General features: G+C 39.1%; 2 protein-coding genes across 2 annotated transcripts; one reads left to right on the top strand and one right to left on the bottom strand.

Moving 5' to 3' along the window:
• The first annotated feature begins 3,879 nt into the window (after positions 1-3,879).
• On the top strand, positions 3,880-8,473 carry LOC134673747 (facilitated trehalose transporter Tret1-like). The gene is made up of 7 exons (XM_063531764.1): positions 3,880-4,076; positions 4,576-4,802; positions 5,273-5,596; positions 6,112-6,244; positions 6,821-7,038; positions 7,459-7,653; positions 8,236-8,473. Exons 1-7 carry the CDS (start codon positions 4,001-4,003, stop codon positions 8,452-8,454), a joined length of 1,392 nt encoding a protein of 463 aa, XP_063387834.1. The 5' UTR covers positions 3,880-4,000; the 3' UTR covers positions 8,455-8,473.
• On the bottom strand, positions 8,443-20,385 carry LOC134673731 (zinc finger protein 583-like). The gene is made up of 9 exons (XM_063531740.1): positions 20,095-20,385; positions 19,580-19,702; positions 18,110-19,132; positions 17,662-17,861; positions 16,540-16,647; positions 15,329-15,553; positions 13,993-14,104; positions 10,366-10,476; positions 8,443-9,108 (listed from the first exon to the last, which is right to left on the bottom strand). The coding sequence occupies exons 1-9, from the start codon at positions 20,224-20,226 to the stop codon at positions 8,923-8,925; spliced, it is 2,220 nt and encodes a 739-aa protein (XP_063387810.1). The 5' UTR covers positions 20,227-20,385; the 3' UTR covers positions 8,443-8,922.
• Between the last annotated feature and the right edge of the window lie 920 nt (positions 20,386-21,305).

The raw sequence follows: 21,305 nt of genomic DNA, 5'->3' as shown, positions 1-21,305 counted from the left end.
ATACTTAAAATACTCATTTCTTATTCCTATTAGGTATTAAGGTACTAAAGTAGGTAGTTGTATGTCAGCTGAGTTATACTCTCAATGCAATCTACCTAAAGTCTATCTAGAATTAGTTAAAAAATGTGTTTTTTTAGTAAATTAGATTTAAATCTGAACCACACAGCTTGGGTAATGCAGCAAGGCTTAAGCTCCGCACTGTTAGACATCGGTTCCACGCTAATTCTGGCGTCAGTTCAGTCCATCAGTCTGGTCAGAGAGACGGGAGAATTATCGTGTAACACGCGGACTGATGGTCTGGATTGATGAAAATTTAATTTTTTAGATAATATTCGTCAGTCCATTTTGAATTACAGAAAACTTATACGAGACTGATCGTGTAACCTCTTCATGTCATTCTCGCGTCAGTCACCATCCATGCAACAATGGAATGATGGACTAAACTGACGCCAGATTTAGCGTGTAACCGATTTCTATTGTCGTAATTTTATCAGTCTGGACTGATCGTCTATATAACCGTGTCCATTTTCCATCATTCTGGCATTAGTGAAAACTCGAAGGGACTGATGGACTGAACTGACGCCAGAAGCGTGTAACAACCGTTGTCTTACGGCTCGACCACGACATTGCGCGACTTGCAACGGCGGCGTGCGAGACCCCGCGATCGGACCTTCCGTCCTCACCTATGGTTACCGCCGCCGCCGTCGCCGGTCGCGCAAAGTAGTTTAGTAAAAACTTTTAAAAGCTCCTATATATCTCCTATAGTTTATATGGAGAAACGGTCGTCCACAATCCTCTTAAGAAAGCAGAATGCAAGCGATTTTCTATGCTGTAAGTATAAGCATTGCTGCATTAGATCAGACCGAGATAAGTCTGCAACGATTTTGATAGCACACACAGTGCAAATGTTATTTTAATTGTCAAACTTCTATGAAATTATGACGTATCTAAGGTTGTATACTTACATAAATAACACTTGCACTGCGTGTTATGTGGTTTGTTGTTGAATTGTAAAAATCTACGGTAACAACGCTACAAAGATATTTTCTATGTAATAGTCGATAAGTTTCTGTAAATATTTCTCAAATAAACTTTTTTTTTATACTGTGATAATTATTTTTGCTTTGAAATCCCTTATCCGCAGAATTATGGCGTGCTGACTATATATTATATTCTTTGGTGCTAAGTATCTTGCTAGTCTTTGCTAAATCCAAATCGCACCTTAAGGCACATCTTGTAACTTACCTATAGTTCGTTTTTTTTAGCATTAGAAAGAACTTCGCAGAAGTAAGCTTGTGGTTCCAAATCCGGCACTTTTAGCGGTAATAATTTGAAGTAAATTATATGTATGGACCATGCTATTTACATTAGATAATTAAATAATTATTAACAATTAAAGAGCCTGATAAAACCTGCACGCTTGCTTCTGTGGAGTTCTTTCTAATGCTAAAAAAAACGAACTATATGTTGAACAAATAAATCTTTGAATCTTTAAGGTGGTGGTGGACAGCGAACCACCTTAAAGAACACTATTTTGTCTTTCTCAGGAGTCCCAACATAATGTTTAATTTTACTTGTATATTTATTTGCTCAGTTATTTTTAGCTACTTGACTTTTCTCTATGTATGTTTATTTTATACTCTTATATTTGTATTAGTTTATTTGTCTTATTTAGTTCATTTGCTTATCAATTTAGATAACGTATCTAAGAATCTTTGCATCACCCAGTCAATTATGGATATTATTTGCAGTTAATCCACTACCCAAAGTTTTTCTGGAAGAGATCGCTCTATAGCAATAAGACCTGTTAACCCTTTAACCATTTGACATACCTTTCTAGTCATTCGATTTCGAACCGTAATTCTAATAGTAGAGATGCGTTTTTGTTTTAGGTATGATGGCAAGTATTTTTACAGAAATACAAGACGCGCTAGTAAAAAAAGTGGCAACATTTCTTACTTTTTTTGGTCTTGAATTACGTTTTGCAGTTTACTGGAAGATTGTGATTTGTAACAGTTTTATTAAGGTGTGCCATGAAGAGTAGTACGTTACAATACAATAGTACCTTACCTATTGTAACGAATTTTGGGTTCTGGGGCAGTTTAAATCGTTAACGCCAATTGAAAAGTACCTAAACGAATGTAGGACAAATGCGATACCTATCGACATGACAAATGCGAACGAATTGTCGCATGGTTATTTCTATACCTACATTATTTACCTTTCTATTTGCGTTTGTTTGGTTGTCACCTTGGCTGCGTCCTACGGCTTGGTTACTACAATGATGGAAATTGTTTGTTCTTGTATCTAATATCTTCTTCCTGGCGTTGTCCCGGCATTTTGCCACGGCTCATGGGAGCCTGGGGTCCGCTTGACAACTAATCCCATGATTTGACGTAGGCACTAGTTTTTACGAAAGCGACTGCCATCTGACCTTCCAACCCAGAGGGGAAACTAGGCCTTATTGGGATTAGTCCGGTTTCCTCACGATGTTTTCCTTCACCGAAAAGCGACTGGCAAGTATCAAATGATATTTCGTACATAAATTCCGAAAAACTCATTGGTACGAGCCGGGGTTTGAACCCGCGACCTCCGGATTGAAAGTCGCACGCTCTTACCGCTAGGCCACCAGCGCTTTTTTTGTTCTTGTATCTAATGTTAAATAAAATTAAGATAAATATTATCACATTACATGTGTAGAAATCACAAGTATGACGTTGAGTAAACATTTTATTTTACCCACGACAGTATCGGCGACAATTCTGTACTTTCTGTTAACGTTTTATCTGATTTTATATTTGCGAATGTCCGTCACAATAGGGATGTTAATTCTGCAAAGTTAAAATATTCCGTCGATTGATAGAAATAATTGATTTACCTTTTAAAATTTTAGTTTAATTACAAAACTAACATTCTATTGGAGATTATGGAGAAATATAGAACTGCAAAAAAATTACAAAAATTGAACAGTCCCCAAAACGATTACGACCGTTAAAAGCGTCGTCGTAATTGGTTTTGACGCCGAAGTACGCACGCTAGTTCATGAGTAAATGGGTCGGGGCTTTTACAGTCTCCATGAGATATATCGGATAACAAAAACTGTTTGAGCTAGGCTTATGAAATTTTGTATTCTAGGCAAGCATAGGATTTTAAACAAATGTGACCAATTTCATGTGTGTAGGTTAAAGAGATTTCAAGTTGTGAAGGGGTCAAAAGTAGATCGAAGTGGTTCGTGTAATATGTATTACACACGGTAGCTGCGTCGTCCGTTCCTTTTTCTTTCAACTTGGCTGGACACACTACCGCGTGTCTAGATACAATCCTGCGAGAAAAATCATATAGGTAGATGTGCCAAATAGGTAATATTGAGGATGTCGCATTTAGCAACCCTGAAACTAGAAATGCTTTGTATTTATAATACAAAACACATGGAAACCACATTATAAATGAAAGGTGTGAAACAGCAAACACATAGCAATAAAGTGTAGTTAGTACGAGTATATAACAGTTTATAGTTGGCTAAGTAACTGACTATTAACCAAGGAAAAAAACCGGGCAAGTGCGAGTCGGACTCGCGCACGAAGGGTTCCGTACCACAATGCAAAAAAAAAAAAAAATAAGCAAAAAAGAAAACGGTCACCCATCCAAGTACTGACCCCTCCCGACGTTGCTTAACTTTGATCAAAAATCACGTTTGTTGTATGGAAGCCCCATTTAAATCTTTATTTTATTCTGTTTTTAGTATTTGTTGTTATAGCGGCAACAGAAATACATCATCTGTGAAAATTACAACTGTCTAGCTATCACGGTTCGTGAGATACAGCCTGGTGACAGACGGACGGACGGACGGACGGACGGACGGACGGACGGACGGACAACGAAGTCTTAGTAATGGGGTCCCGTTTTACCCTTTGGGTACGGAACCCTAAAAAAGAACGCTGTATTAAAAGTTTGAAATAACATAGTGTTACGTGAAAAAATAACACAAATTAAGTGAAACATGGAATTCAAAATGAAACCCCAACCTGAAGAGAGGAAAGGTCACACATATGTGCAATGGATTGTAGCAATAATCGGTAAGCAAATCTAATAAGACAATACAGTTTATGTAGAGTTAACATTTAAGCAGAGTGACTAATCGAAGAGACAAATCAATGTTTGGCAGTGAATATTTAAGGAATAAAAATTAGGTTCATAGTATATACAATGTATTTAATCATTAAATATTCTACTTTGTTAACAATAAGGGTCAGTGTCATCTCACACCCTGCAAAGATGATAGATCATACAACTAACATATCTAACTAAACAAATTCTTCGATAAAATTATAATATCGCCATCTGAAAAACTATCTAAAAACCATCGCCGGTGTATCAAAAATCCTTTACAAGAAAACAGAAACTAAATCAGACGATTAGTTTTGGATATATTCAGGAACCTTACATTCAATTATATCCTCACAAACTAAGCATCCACTCACCCTACATCCTACCTCACCGGTGTTTCGTCCGGGATAATGAATTTTGTTAAGGATAAGTACCAGGCGATCATAAATAACCAAGAGTATGTTTCAGCAAACTCCTCGCTTTTAACCTACGGCTTGCAAGCTGGATGGATCTCGCCTATGACAAAAGTGCTGCAGTCTAATTCCTCACCAGCTGGTCCGCTATCTGACTATACTATGAGTATAGTGGCCAGTCTCATGCCCATTAGTGCCCTGATAGGGGTACCGATATACGCCTACGTAGCTGATAAGTATGGTAGGAAAACGGGGATAATGTTTGTTACAGTTCCACACGCGGTGAGTTCTTTCAAAACACAACTTTAGAATAAATCAGAACCTGTTCAATTGTTCGAAGATGTCCACGCCTGATAATTGCCAGTAACTGAATATTTATGATCTGTAACTACCTATGTGATGGCCAAGTGGATATATGTGCTGACCTTTGTGCTGACTTTAAAGATCCTTAGAAATAGCGTAGGTACCAAGTCTACATTATATCTTGATCGACTATAACTTTTCAAAAGTAACAGAGTGAAATGAACCAACTTCCAAAGTCCATACGCCCTTCAACACAACGTAATGGCTCCTCTACACGTTGGGCCAACGCCGGCCACTCCAAGGTACGCAGCCATGCGGTAGAAGGAGATAGCAATATAGCAAGTGATATTAACCCTCTAACGCATAAATGCGTCCCTTGGATTGGCCGGCGTTGGCCCATCGTGTACAGGAGCCATAATACTTTGTAGTTACTAAAATTTCATTTTCAGATATCCTGGTTGCTCAAACTATGCTGTCCAACCCCTATCACACTTATCATAGCAAGGGTATGCAGCGGTATAGCGGCTGGAGGTTGCTTCAACGTCATCCCCATGTACACCAAAGAAATAAGCCAGGACAACATAAGAGGCCTATTAGGCTCTCTCTTGATATACTTCCATAACCTGGGGATATTCCTCATGTACGTCTTGGGAGCGTATTTAGACTACTATACTGTTTTGTACATAGTGGTTGGAGGTCCGTTCCTATCGTGTTTACTGATAATGATGTGCCCTGAATCTCCTGGGTTCCTAGTGAAGATCGGGAAGTTTGACGTACGTTATAATTTGGTTTTTCGTTGATGGACGGCTTCTATTGTTTTTAGCTGATTGTGATGTTTTTAAAAGTAAGATTTTATATATGTTGCAGTCAAAAGTGTGAACTGGTCAAAAGAACTTTTAACCGACAAAAACAGGCAAAACTGCTTTTGACTGAGCATGTTGGTCAAAAGTAGTTTTACCTGAAAATCATACCTATTTCTGGCAGCAGTTTCGTTATTAGGGCGTAGCAAAAAAAAATAACCCTAACCTACCTATCTCTGGGAACAGTTTCGTTTTTTGGGCGTAGCAAAAAAAAAACCCTAACCTACCTATCTCCGCGAGTACTTTTGACTGATAGTAACAGTCACAATTACTATTAACCAATGATTTTCAGGTAAAACTACTTTTGACCAACATGCTCAGTCAAAAGCAGTTTTGCCTGTTTTTGTCGGTTAAAAGTTCTTTTGACCAGTTCACACTTTTGACTGCGACATATATATATAATCTTACTAATTATTATTAATTTATAGGAAGCAGTGAAAGTGATATCCAGCCTGAGAGGCCTCAACCTTAACGACAGTTCCGTCCAGAAGGAATTGGACTTAATGCGGAAAGAAGAGGAATATTACAAGACATTACCGTCTATGTCTATGATGGTCATTAGTAAGTTAATCGTTAATATTTAAAGTTTTAAAGGGAAGGCCTAAATGGCGGCTTCCAGCGGAGTTTGGCGGGGTGTGCAGCGTAGCGACAAGCTTCCAAGTGTATGTACAGCGTTCACTGATGCCGCTCGCATACGTTTGCATTTGATAACAAAGACGCCGCCCTCGCCCGCTCTGCTAAATAAAAGTTAACTTAGCATAAGTTCTAACCCCAGGGTTACGGAACGCACACTTGTGTCCTTCATACATTTGTTTTATAACCAATATAATCCGGTCGGCGCAGCGTCGAGCGTGCATGTAGTGGCTGCATGATTGCAATGATTTACATACATACATACATACATATAATCACGGCTATTTCCCGGAGGCAGAGACCACGGGTTTCCACTTGCTATGATCCTCACATACCTCTTTCGCTTCATTCACTTTCATAACATTCCTCATACACGCTCGCCGGTTTAGGGTGCTCTTGACCTGGCCTTTCTTCAGGATTGCCCCAATCTGATTAGAGAAAGTCCGCCGAGGTCTACCCATTCCAACTCCAATGATATGGCACAAATAAAATGAATTGTTTCAGTGAAGAACCGCGCCTGGCGCAAGGGCTACATCATCGCGACACTCATGGTATTAGCGCAGACGTTCAGCGGCAACTTCGCAGTGGTGACGTACGGATCCACAATCCTCGGAGCCGCGGGGGTGACATTGGACGCTGAGCTGCTTTCCATCAGTTTCCCTACCATCATGATGGTCGGGTCCACCGCGTCTATCATAATTATGGAGAGAATTGGCAGACGGGTAGAGTATTTTCTCAGAATCTCTTATACCTTCGTTATGCTCTCCGATCGGAGTTCGTTATGGTCTAAGATTCACAGTTTTAATTCATGCAGATTAAGACTCAAAATTTTGAAGGAGGTTCCCAATTTCTCGAAAACGGTTGGACCGATTAGAAAATTGGTCTCCTGTTTGAATATTGCACAGTTGTTCCCGTTAATATCAAGTAAGGTTCTAATGATGGGATCCTGCAAATAGAGGCAACTCTTCAAATACTGATAATGATGGGTACGCCTATAGTAATTTCAGTATCTAGTGCACTAGCTCTCGGAAGGTGTCATTTGGTAAAGAGGAACTGCTGGTGAAGATGAAGACATTGCATTTTTAACGGCATTTGCATAGTCATTTGTTTTTGGGTTATTAACCAATTTCTATAATCTCCAGGTGATCCTTGGGTCCTCGTTCACCGTAGCCGTGTGCACACAAGTCTGCCTGGCGACGGTGTTGCTGCTACAGCACTTAGGCTTCAGCGCGCCGGCGTGGGTACCGCTGCTGGCTATCGTTGCTCAGATGTTCGTGTACGCATTCGGCGTTTTACCCGTGCCATATATCTTTATGACGGAGATATTTAATATTCAGGTAAGTAAGTTAGTTGTACGTTCCTTCTATCACGTCTCTCTCGTCGTCGTCGTATCGTGTCTCTTTTAAAAACAAACACAATGAACACTTTCGTAGACTACAAAACACAAGTGGACATTGATGTGCACGTTTCAGCTTTAAGCTGCCTGTGCATTCACATATAATAATAATAAACGTATTGTTGAGTATAAGCTTAAGTTGTCCTACTTTTGGTCTGTTTACATCCAAGAATGACCACCAAAATTCTGATTTTCATGCAGACATCTAATTTTTTTATAGCTATTCATGCCCTCTTATACACCCTACCTCTTAGATAAGTTCAAGATCCTAGAAAATGATAACGGCCATCAACTTCGTTTTAGTACGATACACGATACGAATGATAAGACCACACAATAAATCGTTTATAGTGTGCGACTAAAAGTTACTGTTATGAAAAACATTGTCAGGAAAAGGGAAAATGCGTTTATTAGTTACTTACCTTCTGTACAGATGGTCCACGGATCTCGACCATATTTGGTTTTGTTTCGAAGCTACCAATATGAAAAAGTGGTATAAAATTGAAACAACTTACATTCACAGATCAGGGGAAAGCTCATAAGTATCATCACGGCCCAATCCTGGGTGATGACTTTCATCCAGCTAGCAGTATTCGCCCCGCTCACGAACGCCTGTGGCATGTACACTACATTCTACATCTTCGCTGCTGTCAACCTCTTCGGTGCTGCTTTAGTCCTGGTATCGATGCCAGAAACGAGAGGCAAAAGTGGGGAGGAAATAGAACAAATATTAAATAAATAGTTTGTTATTTTGTACAGAATGAATGATGTAATGTGTAAATAATGTAAATATATTGTAATAAAGATTGCTGTGATGTACATACGTAAATGTACTATAATTTGTAAACCCTTTTCCAAGCCGCACCAATGCAAGGTTTTTCCAAAAATTCAAATATATTCCAGCTTTGATGATTACTTTGAAGACAAATCACATTTTCCGAAAGTCCAATCAAAAAACCTTAATGCGAATTGCTAAGGTTGACATGTTCAGCGTCATTTGTGACGTTTTCAACGAAATGGTAGGTACCACATTGTCGGTTGTCGATAAGGTTGATTTCAAATTGAAGCTATATGGAAATAGCGCCTTATTGACAACCAATAATAAGTACACTTTTTATTGAGAATGGCACATTGATAGGCGCAAATCAATTCCTTTTTCTGTACGGTAGTACTATTTATTCCGTGATAAAAATAAGAAGTTGGTACACTACTATCCATCAGTTTTCATCACTGGTATGATGTCTCCATTCATTCGTACGGACGCGTTCACATTATGATGTTTAGCCAGATGCATGCGCAGCACGAATGGTTGTGTGAACGCGGCCTCACAGTGCGGACATTTGTACGGCCGTTCGCCTGTGTGAGTGTGCATGTGGACTTGAAGACTTCTTTGGTGCTGAAACGATTAATTAATAATAAATATACTGACATTAACGTTTCAATAAATATTATAAATAAATAAATAATAAGAAAATTCCCAACAAGCTCAGCTAGCTATACAGTTTTCTCAATGAAACCTTTTTCAAGTTACTTTTAAGGGTTCCATACCCAAACGATAAAAAAGGGACCCTATTACTAAGACTCCGCTGTCCGTCTGTCTGTCACCAGGCTGTATCTCATGAACCGTATAGCTAGGCAGTTAAAAGTTTCACAGATGATGTACTTTTGTAGCCGCTATAACAACAAATACATACATACTAAAAACAGAATATAATAAATATTTAAGTGGAGATCCCATACAACAAACGTGATTTTATTGCCGTTTTTAGGGTTCCGTAGCCAAATGGCAAAAAACGGAACCCTTATGGATTCGTCATGTCTGTCCGTCTGTCTGTCTGTCCGTGTATGTCACAGCCACTTTTTTCCGAAACTATAAGAACTATACTGTTAAAACTTGGTAAGTAGATGTATTCTGTGAACCGCATTAAGATTTTTACCCAAAAATAGAAAAAGAAACTCAATTTTTTTTTTCACCAAACCCATACGTGTGGGGTGTCTATATAGCATAGGTCTTCAAAAATGATATTAAGGTTTCTAATATATATTTTTTTCTAAACTGAATAGTTTGCGCGAGAGACACTTCCAAAGTGGTAAAATGTGTGTGTGCCCCCCCCCCCCCCCCGTAACTTCTAAAATGAGAGAATGATAAAACTAAAAAAAAATATATGATGTACATTACCATGCAAACATCCACCGAAAACTGGTTTGAACGAGATCTAGTAGGTAGTTTTTTTTTTATACGTCATAAATCCTAAACCGCAATTTTATTATGTCACTTGCTGTTACGGAACCCGTCATGGGCGAGTCCGACTCGCACTTGGCCGCTTTATTGCGTAATGGTACGGAACCCTTCGTGCGCGAGTCCGACTCGCACGTGGCAGTTTTTTTAAATATGTGACAAGCTCTTATGGTTCTACGTGGGCTCTACAAATAAGACCGGGTCAGGTATTTTTGCGGCCTTCATTGTGTAATGTGTAACACATTCTTACAGGTACAGTCGCCATCAGATATATCGGAGCGGCCAAGGTGCCCACAAATATCTGAACACGCCTCTATTGCTAATATACAGATATTTTTGAGTACCTCGGCCGCGCCGATGTATGTGATGGTTTGCAATATTTTAAAACATTTACTTATATTATTATATATTTACCTGCACCACGCGTCCGCAAACTGTGCACGTTACAGGCTTCTTGGGTTTCTTAGATATTATATTGTTGTGTTTATTCAAATGCTCTTTTAGACATCCTGAGTTGAACAGATACTGAAATTTAATCACCTTGTTTATAGTCCGTTTTTTTTAGCATTAAAAAGAACTTGTAAGAAGGTAAGCGATCTTGACATGCCTTTTAATTGAAAAACGCTTTTTAAAAATCAAAAACTATTACTTATGAAAGCAGAAGAATATAAATGATCGTATTAGATTTAATTTATAATTGTTACATATTTGCCGTAACTTATTTTTAAAATGTGTTTTTTAATTAAAAGACGCATCAAGATTGTTTACCTTATTTCTAATGCTAAAAAAACGAAGTATAGTTCAAAAAAATCATATTTTATTAAAGTAAGCTCAAGAAGGCTTGTGTTGTGGGTACTCAGGCAACGATATAAATAATATGTATATAAATACATAGAAAACAACCATGACTCAGGCACAAATATCTGTATCATAATACAAATAAATGCCCTTACCAGGATTCGAACCCGGGACCATCGGCTTCATAGGCAGGGTCACTATTACCCACTAGGCCAGACCGGTCGTCAAAATCAAGTTTATCCGTGTAATCATTAATGTTTTAAGTTACACTTCATCATCATCATCTCAGCCATAAGACGTCCACTGCTGAACATAGGCCTCCCCCTTATGGGGGAAGTTACACTTAATTATGATTAATAATAACCTAAATTATAAAACCATAATTATTAATTGCCAAAAATTTTAAAATAACTGTCCTAAAAGAAACTCGCTATAGCTATACTGCCCTCCTAACAATAAGTGCAATAACTCATATTAAATTATCCATTAAATAATATACCTTGTTCTCATACAATATGTCACACAAGCGACTGAGATTTCAAAATTAGTTATTGCACTTATCGTTAGGAGGGCAGTAGGTCCCGTGCATGAACTATAGGGGGTAGCATAGGAGCCGTCAGATTTTTGGCGCCAGGCATAAATGTGGCGTTTATGCTTCCGATATACCACGATGTCGATGTGAACCTACTATGCACAAGGAAACGTACCGACGCGAACGGTAGATGGTAGCACTTGCTTTGGCAATGTACATGAGCACATACGTTTCCAATTCAGGCCACAAGATGGCAGACCCTCCAACACGCACGGTCCCTATATGTATTTTTTTTAAAAAACATGCAGATACGTCTGCAAGCGATATTCCCATAGACTAGGAATCCTCTAGACCGAGTTTAGAGCAATTATTTCATGCAACCGATTATGCCAAAAATGCGGGGGTGTGCGGGACGAGGTGACCGAAGTCCCGTGCCGTGATTGGTCCGTTCAAAGTAGGGCTCGCGGTCGTGTCCGGGTTTCGTGTACACGTGTTCGGTACCCGTTTCCGAACTACACGTACACGGTTTTCTGACCCGTTCTACACGTGTAGTCGGGTACACGTGTAATTAAGATCCGTGTATCCGGGTACCCGTGTACCCGTGTACACGGCGAAACGGACCTTAAATACACGCGGGCCTAACCCGTCCTTGGCGTGTAGTGGAGATTGAAGTAATGTATAAAGTTATAAATAAAACAAAGATTCAGGTTCAGGAGCTCCGATTGTTTAGCAGTTTTATTTTATCGGATGTTCAATGTAATTGATATGTGTTGTACCAATATAATTAATTTTCACCTCAGCAGCTCGAACAAGGGTACTTTGCTACTTATAAAAAAACCGGGAAAGTGCGAGTCAGACTCGCGCACGAAGGGTTCCGTACCATAATGTAAAAAAAGGCAAAAAAAAACGGTCACCCATCCAAGTACTGACCCCGCCCGACGTTGCTTAACTTCGGTCAAAAATCACGTTTGTTGTATGGGAGCCCCACTTAAATCTTTATTTTATTCTGTTTTTAGTATTTGTTATAGCGGCAACAGAAATACATCATCTGTGAAAATTTCAACTGTCTAGCTATCACGGTTCGCGAGATACAGCCTGGTGACAGACGGACTAGTTTACTCAAAGAGTCTCAAGAATACAATACCATTGAGTGGTAAACCACAAATTAGGATAACCACCTCGTAGTAAAAGCAGATTATAACCGCCTTGAAATGTTAGTATAGATTAACGACTCTATTTCTTTAAACAATAGACTACAAAATACACTAACTAAATAATAGCCATTATTTAAACCTAACTTTTTTTGCATTTAACAACCATCGACACTCAAAAAGAATGCACTCAGTAGAAAAACAGCTATGAGATACCATAAAATTTCATTATATTATCGGCTTTATAGTCTTATCATAAGGATAAAAATGCTTTGAAGGTAAAAATAACGCTTCACACGTGCATTTAGAGATAACAGATGTGCCGCCAGAGTCGTACTCGCGTCGCATTGTTACAATTGATAAGCACGTGGTTTATCTGTTTATGTCGGAATGTTATTTAGTGGTAATTTTTTCTGACCTATACCTAACTACAATTGTAATAAAAGAGCGAGCGAGACACCAATAAAAAAAATACCTTGCCTGTTATCAAATTGTGTGTGTTAAGATTATAGGCATATTTTTGTATAAGAATCTGTTGATTTTGGATACATGGGTTAATTTTTTATATATACATACACTCATGTAACTTTTTTTGGCTCTAGTAGTATGTTAAACATTTTGCAGATTGAAGATCGATATATATAATTTGTATAAGAACTTGTTGATATATAATAGGGTCCCGTTTTACCCTTTGGGTACGGAACCCTAAAAACAGTGAGCAAAATTTGATTTTGCTAAAGGAAAATATAATATACATATTCCGTTCGTTGTAGTTTCAGTAAGCATAACTATCTACTTTTTTATTAGGTTATCATTTAGGTTTACTTTAATTATTCAAAACTACATTAATGAAGAAAATTAAATACCTATCAGTAAGGTCAACGGTTACTAAGATATTGTTAATTTTAATCTTATGATTAATAAAACAAAGTGTACTACTAGACCTATTATTGACATTACCAATCAATCCAGTAAAACTGCAAAGTAGGTAATCGAATCTTCCTAACCTCCCACATATTCAATCGTATGTCTTCATAGCACGAATCTCCGCTACACGAGAGTGAAGGGTCGAACTGGCGGGTAAATAAGATCCGTTATTTCGTGTATCCGTGTACCCGTGTACCCGTGTACACGGGTACCCGTGTAAACGTTTCCGAATCCGGGCGGGTTCGTGTAGTTCGGGTTCTTAAGCCCGGCGGGCTTAAGAACACGGGTACCCGTGTCAGCGTGTAACACGTGTATCGGGAGCTCTAGTTCAAAGACACGGACGTCACCCAAAGACACTTTCGACTCGAAGATGGAGTAAAATTACCGTATGCGTGTCAGAGGGGGTAGCGCGACTATGCTCAGTTTGGAGGATGTTTTGTCTGTGGATATTCCAAATTTCATATTAAAGGACATAATTGAAATATTTACGCTTCCGGCACGGATTGCGAAGGTTGCGGGTTCAAGTCCTGCCGGAAGCGTGAAGTTTTCCATTTTACCTTTAATATAAAATTTGGAATATCGCCCTATAGGTATGTTATCAAACAACACGGCCGTACATATTCGAACAATCACCTTTCCACAGACGTGGCAACGGTATTTAGTAACCCCGATGTGGATGTAGTCCATATGGAGTTTAAGAGTTGATTTGCGTTGCAGCACCTTGCCACACACGTTGCACGGATACCTGCGGAAATAATACATTATAGGCTATAACAATAATAATTTAGCCTATATACATCCCAACGCTGGCCTGCTGGGCCTCCTCTCAAGCACGAGAAGGTTTGGGCTATAGTCCCCACGCTAGACTAATGCGGATTGGGGACTTCACATACACCTTTGAATTTCTTTATAGGCTATATTCATGACATATTTTTTACTAGCGACCCGCCTCGGCTTCGCAAGGTTTTATAACCTAACCTAAACCTTCATCAAGAATCACTCTATTGATATGTGAAAACCGCAAGAAAATCCGTTCAGTAATTTTTGAGTTTATCGCTTACTAACATACAAACACACAGGCAGACATGGGGGACTTGTAATAAGGTGTAGCGATATATATATTTTTTAATAAAGATGTTTAGTTAATCCAAAAATGTGATGTCAGCCATTATTTGTAACATTTTTGTACAGATATTCGAGTTTAACCTTTTAACCATCGTAGTCTGATATATAAGACATACTATATCCAGCTCATTTCGCACCAGTCTGATAAATAAGACGAAGCTTCGATTAATTTCGTACCAGCGGCGACACGAGCAGTCGAGCATGCTCGATGAAGAATTCTAAACGGTTAAAAGGTTTTATTTTTAGTTTATTTATAATAAAAAATCGGGCAAGTGCGAGTCGGACTCGCGCACGAAGGGTTCCGTACCAGAAAGCAGAAAAAAAAGGAAAAAAATGCAAAAAGAAAACGGTCACACATCCAAGTACTGACCACGCCCGACGTTGCTTAACTTTGGTCAAAAATCACGTTTGCTGTATGGGAGCCCCACTTAAATCTTTATTTTATTCTGTTTTTAGTATTTGTTGTTATAGCGGCAACAGAAATACACCATCTGTGAAAATTTTCTTCATCTGTGAAATTTTTTTTTTCGGCGTCTATATTTCCGTGTTCTTATAACCCGGCAACCTTCAAATCAAGAGTGAACAGGCACCTTCTGGGCAAGCTCGCTCCATCGTAGGCCACGTCTACGCCTCGGCTAGTCTGTGGCCATGAGTAAGCCCATTCATAATTTAAAAAAAAAAAAAAAAAATTCAACTGTCTAGCTATCACGGTTCGTGAGATACAGCCTGGTGACAGACAGACGGACGGACGGACAGCGAAGTCTTAGTAATAGGGTCCCGTTTTACCCTTTGGGTACGGAACCCCAAAAAAGGCACAATACACTATTATTAAAAAAAAACTTACTTAGGCCTAGGCTGCCCCGAATGAAAGGTGCGGAAGTGAAAATTGAAGGTGAAGATATTCTTAAAGGTGGTGTCACACTCGACGCAGTACCGCAGCTCTGCAGGCTCTACCTCCGGCTCCATGTGTGTCTTCTTATGGCAGTAGAGCCTCTTACGTGTGGAGAATGTCTTGAGGCAGTGAGGGCATTGGAGGAGTTCCGGCGCTTTCGGAGGGCGGTGAGATTCTCTGAATGAAAAGATTTTTTGTAAAAATACCATAACATACTAAAATAAAACCGGGCAAGTGCGAGTCGGACTCGCGCACGTAGGGTTCCGTACCATAAAGCAAAAAAAAACTGAAAAAGATGCAAAAAGAAAACGGTCACCCATCCAAGTACTGACCACGCCCGACGTTGCTTAACTTTGGTCAAAAATCACGTTTGCTGTATGGGAGCCCCACTTAAATCTTTATTTTGTTTTGTTTTTAGTATTTGTTGTTATAGCGGCAACAGAAATACATCATCTGTGAAAATTTCAACTGTCTAGCTATCACGGTTCGTGAGATACAGCCTGGTGACAGACGGACGGACGGACAGCAGAGTCTTAGTATTAAGGTCCCGTTTTACCCCTTGGGTACGGAACCCTATAAAACAACGGGTTGCACTCCAGGAGTGCCGGCAGAAGTGAAAACTCAATGACGGACTTTGTATAATTGAGGTTTGCGCCATCTAGCGTTATTTCGTCGCATTACTTGAAACCCCTAAGCACATCACTGTTAGTACTCGAGTTATATTAGTACCAGTTATGCTACGTCTTACGTAGGCGAACAACGCGCGAACGCGGCGCGGCGCGGCGCGGCGAAAGCGGCCGCCGCCGCGCCGCGCCGCGCCGCACCGCCTGACATTCGCGTGCAAATCGCGCCGCACCGCGTTCGCAACGAGATCGCTTACGTAGGACACTTCTATGGGCAACAAAGGATTGATTTCGCCGCGCCGCGCCGCGCCGCGTTCGCGCGTTGTTCGCCTACGTAAGACGTAGCGTTAGAGGGAAACTCACTAGATGGCATTTAAATCACGTAACGTTCGTTACGTGTCCGTCACACGTGACGTCACGTCTTACGAATCTTACTTGTCGCGAGTTTAACATTTTTTCCCCATCACAAAAAGTGCACAGCGCCGCTAAAGAAGTGTTCACTTCAAAAATCATGGAGAATGGAAAATATTTAGGTCTTACACGATATGAACCGCCAAGGACATCTTTTTAGTGAAACGTTTATTACAGATGTCACATACGCAGTGTTTGTGAACTTCGTCCCAGTGTCGTGCGCAATCCGCACTTTCCCTAAAATCAGAAAAAAATTGGCAATAATTTCATATTTGATACAAGCTTTTATCGTTGACTGTACTTTTCTTTCCACATGCAACTAATACCCATCAATATTTTGTGCAGTGTTATCAAAGAGTGGCCATCTCCTGTCTCCATCATCAGATCAGCTCCGTGTCATCATATTGGGTATTTCATTGTCATCCGATTTAAATATGTATGTAAAATTTCAGCTCAATCAGAAGCTAGTCCAGCTTCCAAGAGTTGACCCTCACTAACGAACTCTTCTTAATTCTTCCTCGCGTTATCCCGGCATTTTGCTATGGATCATGAGAGCCTGGGGTCCGCTTGACAACTAATCCCATGATTTGACGTTAGTTGTTACGAAAGCGACGACAACGAAAGCGAAGCCATCTGACCTTCCAACCCAGAAGGAAAACTAGGTCTTATTGGGATTAGTCCGGTTTCCTTACGATGTTTTCCTTCACCGAAAAGCGACACAACACTAACTAACATGGCATACTAATATGGCAAGTTAAATAAAGCTTGTAGAAAAAAAACAACGGGTTGCACTCCGGGAGTGCCGGCAGAAGTGAAAACTCAACGACATTGTAACTCAAAATATTAATAACTGCGCCATCTAGTGCAAAATGTCTGCAGCACTATGTATAATTGAGGTTAACGCCATCTAGCGTTATTTCGTCGCATTACTTGAAACCTCTAAGCACATCACTGTGAGTACTACAGTTGTATTAATACCAGTTTGAGGGAAACTCACAAGATGGCATTTAAATAAAAAAACAATGACATTGTCCGTCACAAATGACGTCACGCAAGCACCCTGCGCCGCCTAAACGAAACAGCAGGCTCAGGCATACATTTTCGCCGCGCGGTACAAAGAGGAGGGTTACGCTTTACGCTGTCTCGAGTTTAACATTTTTTCCCCACCTCAAAAAGTGCACAGCGCCGCTAAAGAAGTTTTCACTTCATAAACTATTGCAGGAACCATATGATATTGACCCAATAACTTACCAAAAGTACTTCTTGTCCTTCTGGTACAACTCACATCCGTCGTCGATACAAAAATATTGCAAACAGTGGTATCTATTCATATGTGCGACTATGTGCTCTTTGCGCATCATTCTCGCGCAAACGGAGCAGCGCCAGACGGATTTCTGAGGTAACGAGAGTGGTGGGTAGACGAACCGTTTGTTGATTATTTGACTGGGAAACTGCAATAGAAACTTTTAGTGCCAGTTGCACCATCCATAGTTGACACACTGATCAATGTGAGTTTTATCATGGCTCCTCTACACGATGGGCCAGCGCCGGCCACTCCAAGGGACGCATTTATGCGTTAGGGGGAGCAAGTGATATTACTATCCTACTCTACCGCATGGCTGCGTCCCTTGCGAGTGGCAGGCGCTGGCCCATCGTGTAGAGGAGCCATCAGATTCTCCACAGTGTCATTTATACTCACATTTTTTCTATGATCATATCTATATGAATGAGCTTCCAAACTTCTGACAAACATAAGCAACATACCGCATATGCTACATTTAACAGGATACTTTTTGTCAACAATTGCATCGTCTTTTTCTAAAGCACGCTTTATATCTTGTTGACTCATTTCTATCTCTTGAAAAAATGGCAAAACATCTTCAATTTTTTTATACTTTGTAAATATTTTCTTGTATTTCAGTCTTGGTGTGAGTATTCTTCGTTCCTTTTTCTTTATCGGCTTTTCTTCATCATCTTTTGCTTTATTTTCATCGATTTCAATAAGTGCGTCGTTATCATCAGAACTAATTTCTCCTTTAATATCCTCTACTTTAAAATCCGGATCTTCCTCTAGCTTTGCATGTTTTTTTCTTTTTGAAGCAACAGCCTTGACATCTTGACTGCCTTCATCACTATTATCATTTTCTACTTTTGTACTATTATCTATGTTATTTGTAGTGCCAATTTCTATTTCATTAGAACATTTCTCAATCAAGTTAGTATTTTTTATTTTTATTGGCAGTTTAATTTTTTTAACAATTGCTGTTTTCAGTATTGCAGGAGTTTTCATTATTGAAATTTCTTTAGTTAATTTTGATCTCTTTTGTTTCTTTGAATGTTTTACTACTGTATTGTTAGCAACTTCTCGTAAACTTTCTTGAGGATCAATTTTGGTTTCTGTAGTATCTTCACATGAACTGAAATTTCCATCATCAGGTTCAAAATACTCATTATCGTCAGCATCACTATCAGTATTGGGATGTTCAATTTTAATATTATTATTAAATTTCACATTTTCATAAATATCATTAAGAACAACTTTAAGAGTTTTAACATTTTCTATACTGCTTTTAGTACCTTTAGTTTTGTATTTTGTTGGTACAATAAAAGTTTCTGGTGTTTCGTAAGAAATTGATAGTTCAGTAGGTGTGCTTTCTTCAAAAACCGCATCATATTCAAACTTTTGGTGGACAGAAAGAGAAGACAATGTAGGTTTTGCTGGCTGAAATTATAAAGAAAAACTTAAACTAATATTACTTTGTATGATTATCACTCTGTGTCGCATTGCAAGGACATCCACTCCACTAATAAATATTCACTTATGAATCTTTCAGTTAGTGTTAGTACAGGCAAGATGTAAAATATTAGTCCTATCTTTTATTAGTTGATATTGAGCAAAATCAAAAATATTTCACTTAACAAAGCTTGCAGAAGGTATTTTTTTAAATATTGTAGCATAATTTTTGTTTCAATAGGAAAAATGCTTAGTAGGTACAGTCACCTTCAATAATATGTTACACAACGAAGGCGCACAAATATCTGACACGATCGCATTTGTAGAGCCATAAGAGCATGTCACATATTTTTGCGGCCTTCGAAGAGTAACATATTATTGCAGGTGACCATACTTGACAGTATTATTAGATCAAATCTAAGCGAAATGACTTACTGGAAGTTGTAAGGATTCTTGCAGAATCGCGTGTGCCCTCTGTACCTGTCCCTGGAATTTGCGGGTCTTGCGCAGCAGAGCCAGACACTCCCAACACAGAGTTACGCTTGCCTGATGATCCAACTGTATTAAGACATATTCCAAAATATATAAAAATGTATATTAAAATACAAATACAAATGCAATATAATATTTAAAACTTCCGTGTTTTGAACAGATATTAACTCACATTTATAGACGGGCCTAACGCGAAATTTATTCAATTACCTTTATTTACCGACGTTTCGACACAGGTTTCACTAGTCATGGTCGCGGCTAACCTGTGTCGAAATGTTGGTCTATTATTTCTCCAGCGGGAGTTATGGATTGTGAAAAAAAAAAACTATAACTCCCTAGTTTGTTAAGAAATGACAATATGACAGACAAATATCAGTTTGTTGTGTAGGACATGTTAAATTAAGTATATCTTTTGTCATTGTAACATTTTTCTCTGGACATGTACCTACACTACTTACTTCTAGTGATTGGTCTTCTGTAAGAAGGGGGCGTAAATCGTCGGTAGCCACAGAAAATAGCTTCCTATCTGAGCTGAGGCAGCCACGACATATTTCCAAGCCTTCGGGCTCTAATTTCATGTCAAACATCATGGTAATGTCAGTCTATTTGCACTTTTTACACAGTGGTAATGTGAAGTAAATAAACATTGATAACATCGATATTGATACCAATCGCCTCGGCTACAGAACAGGCACCAACCATACACCTCATGTACCAACCACCAACCAAATAGGTATAAAAGATCATAACAACCATGGAGCCGCCATTAACAGGCATTCCCCTCTGTCGAAAATAGGCGGCCAATGGTCAACCATATGAATGGACTGACGTTTATCTGACATAACGTACCTATACATTTGATGTGCCCCTCCCCCGCAAAAAACGGCAGACTATTTTGTACCGAAAATTTTAGACATGGCGTCTCCGGTAACAACCAAACACTCAAGTGATTATAATGCTCTTTGCAAACGTTGCAAACACTGAAAGTGGCGAAGAAAGAAAGTGCTGCACAGACAAACAAAACATTCCTAGTCTATGAAGTGCTGTCAATCAATCAAGCCAAGCCTATGCCAAGCCTTCTTGTTGATATTGTCATTCTGACAATGAGTGTTCAAATTTAGTCAGATTTTCCCTATTGTATATCGAGTGAGAGCAGAGCAAAGAGTAAAATAAATTATATGAGCGTGAGAACGACTAGTATAAATACCAGTATATTCTAATCATACGCATTTTATAAAATTACAAATGGGAAAGTATTTCTTATCCGTGTTTATAGATTACAAAAATACGAACTTTTATAGCTTATGAACATTATGAACGCATGCTGCATTTGTCAACTTGACAGCTTGACACTAGTGATGGATCAAATCGAAAAATTTTCAAACCGAATAAGTCGACTCCGATTTAAACCCAAATCGGTTTGCAAACCGATTTGGCCAAGTCGATTTAACTTCTACTTTTTAAGTATCAGTAGTTCAAACCGCTCCGTAGTCATTTGGTTTTGGGTGGAGGAAATTGAATTGTCAATTTTACGCTTTGTTCGATCCTTAGAATCCTCGACAGCACGACAGCAAAAACTTTGACTAAAAACTTTTGTAATATTTTTTTTACTTTTCGTTGCGCGGTAAATCACAATTTTATAATTTCTAAAGCTGAAACGGGAAAGCAC

The sequence above is a fragment of the Cydia fagiglandana genome, chromosome 19, assembly GCF_963556715.1.
Source record: "Cydia fagiglandana chromosome 19, ilCydFagi1.1, whole genome shotgun sequence".
Classification (NCBI taxonomy): domain Eukaryota; kingdom Metazoa; phylum Arthropoda; class Insecta; order Lepidoptera; family Tortricidae; genus Cydia; species Cydia fagiglandana.
The sequence above is the reverse complement of the archived record's forward strand: the minus strand, read 5'-3'. Positions and strand labels throughout refer to the sequence as shown.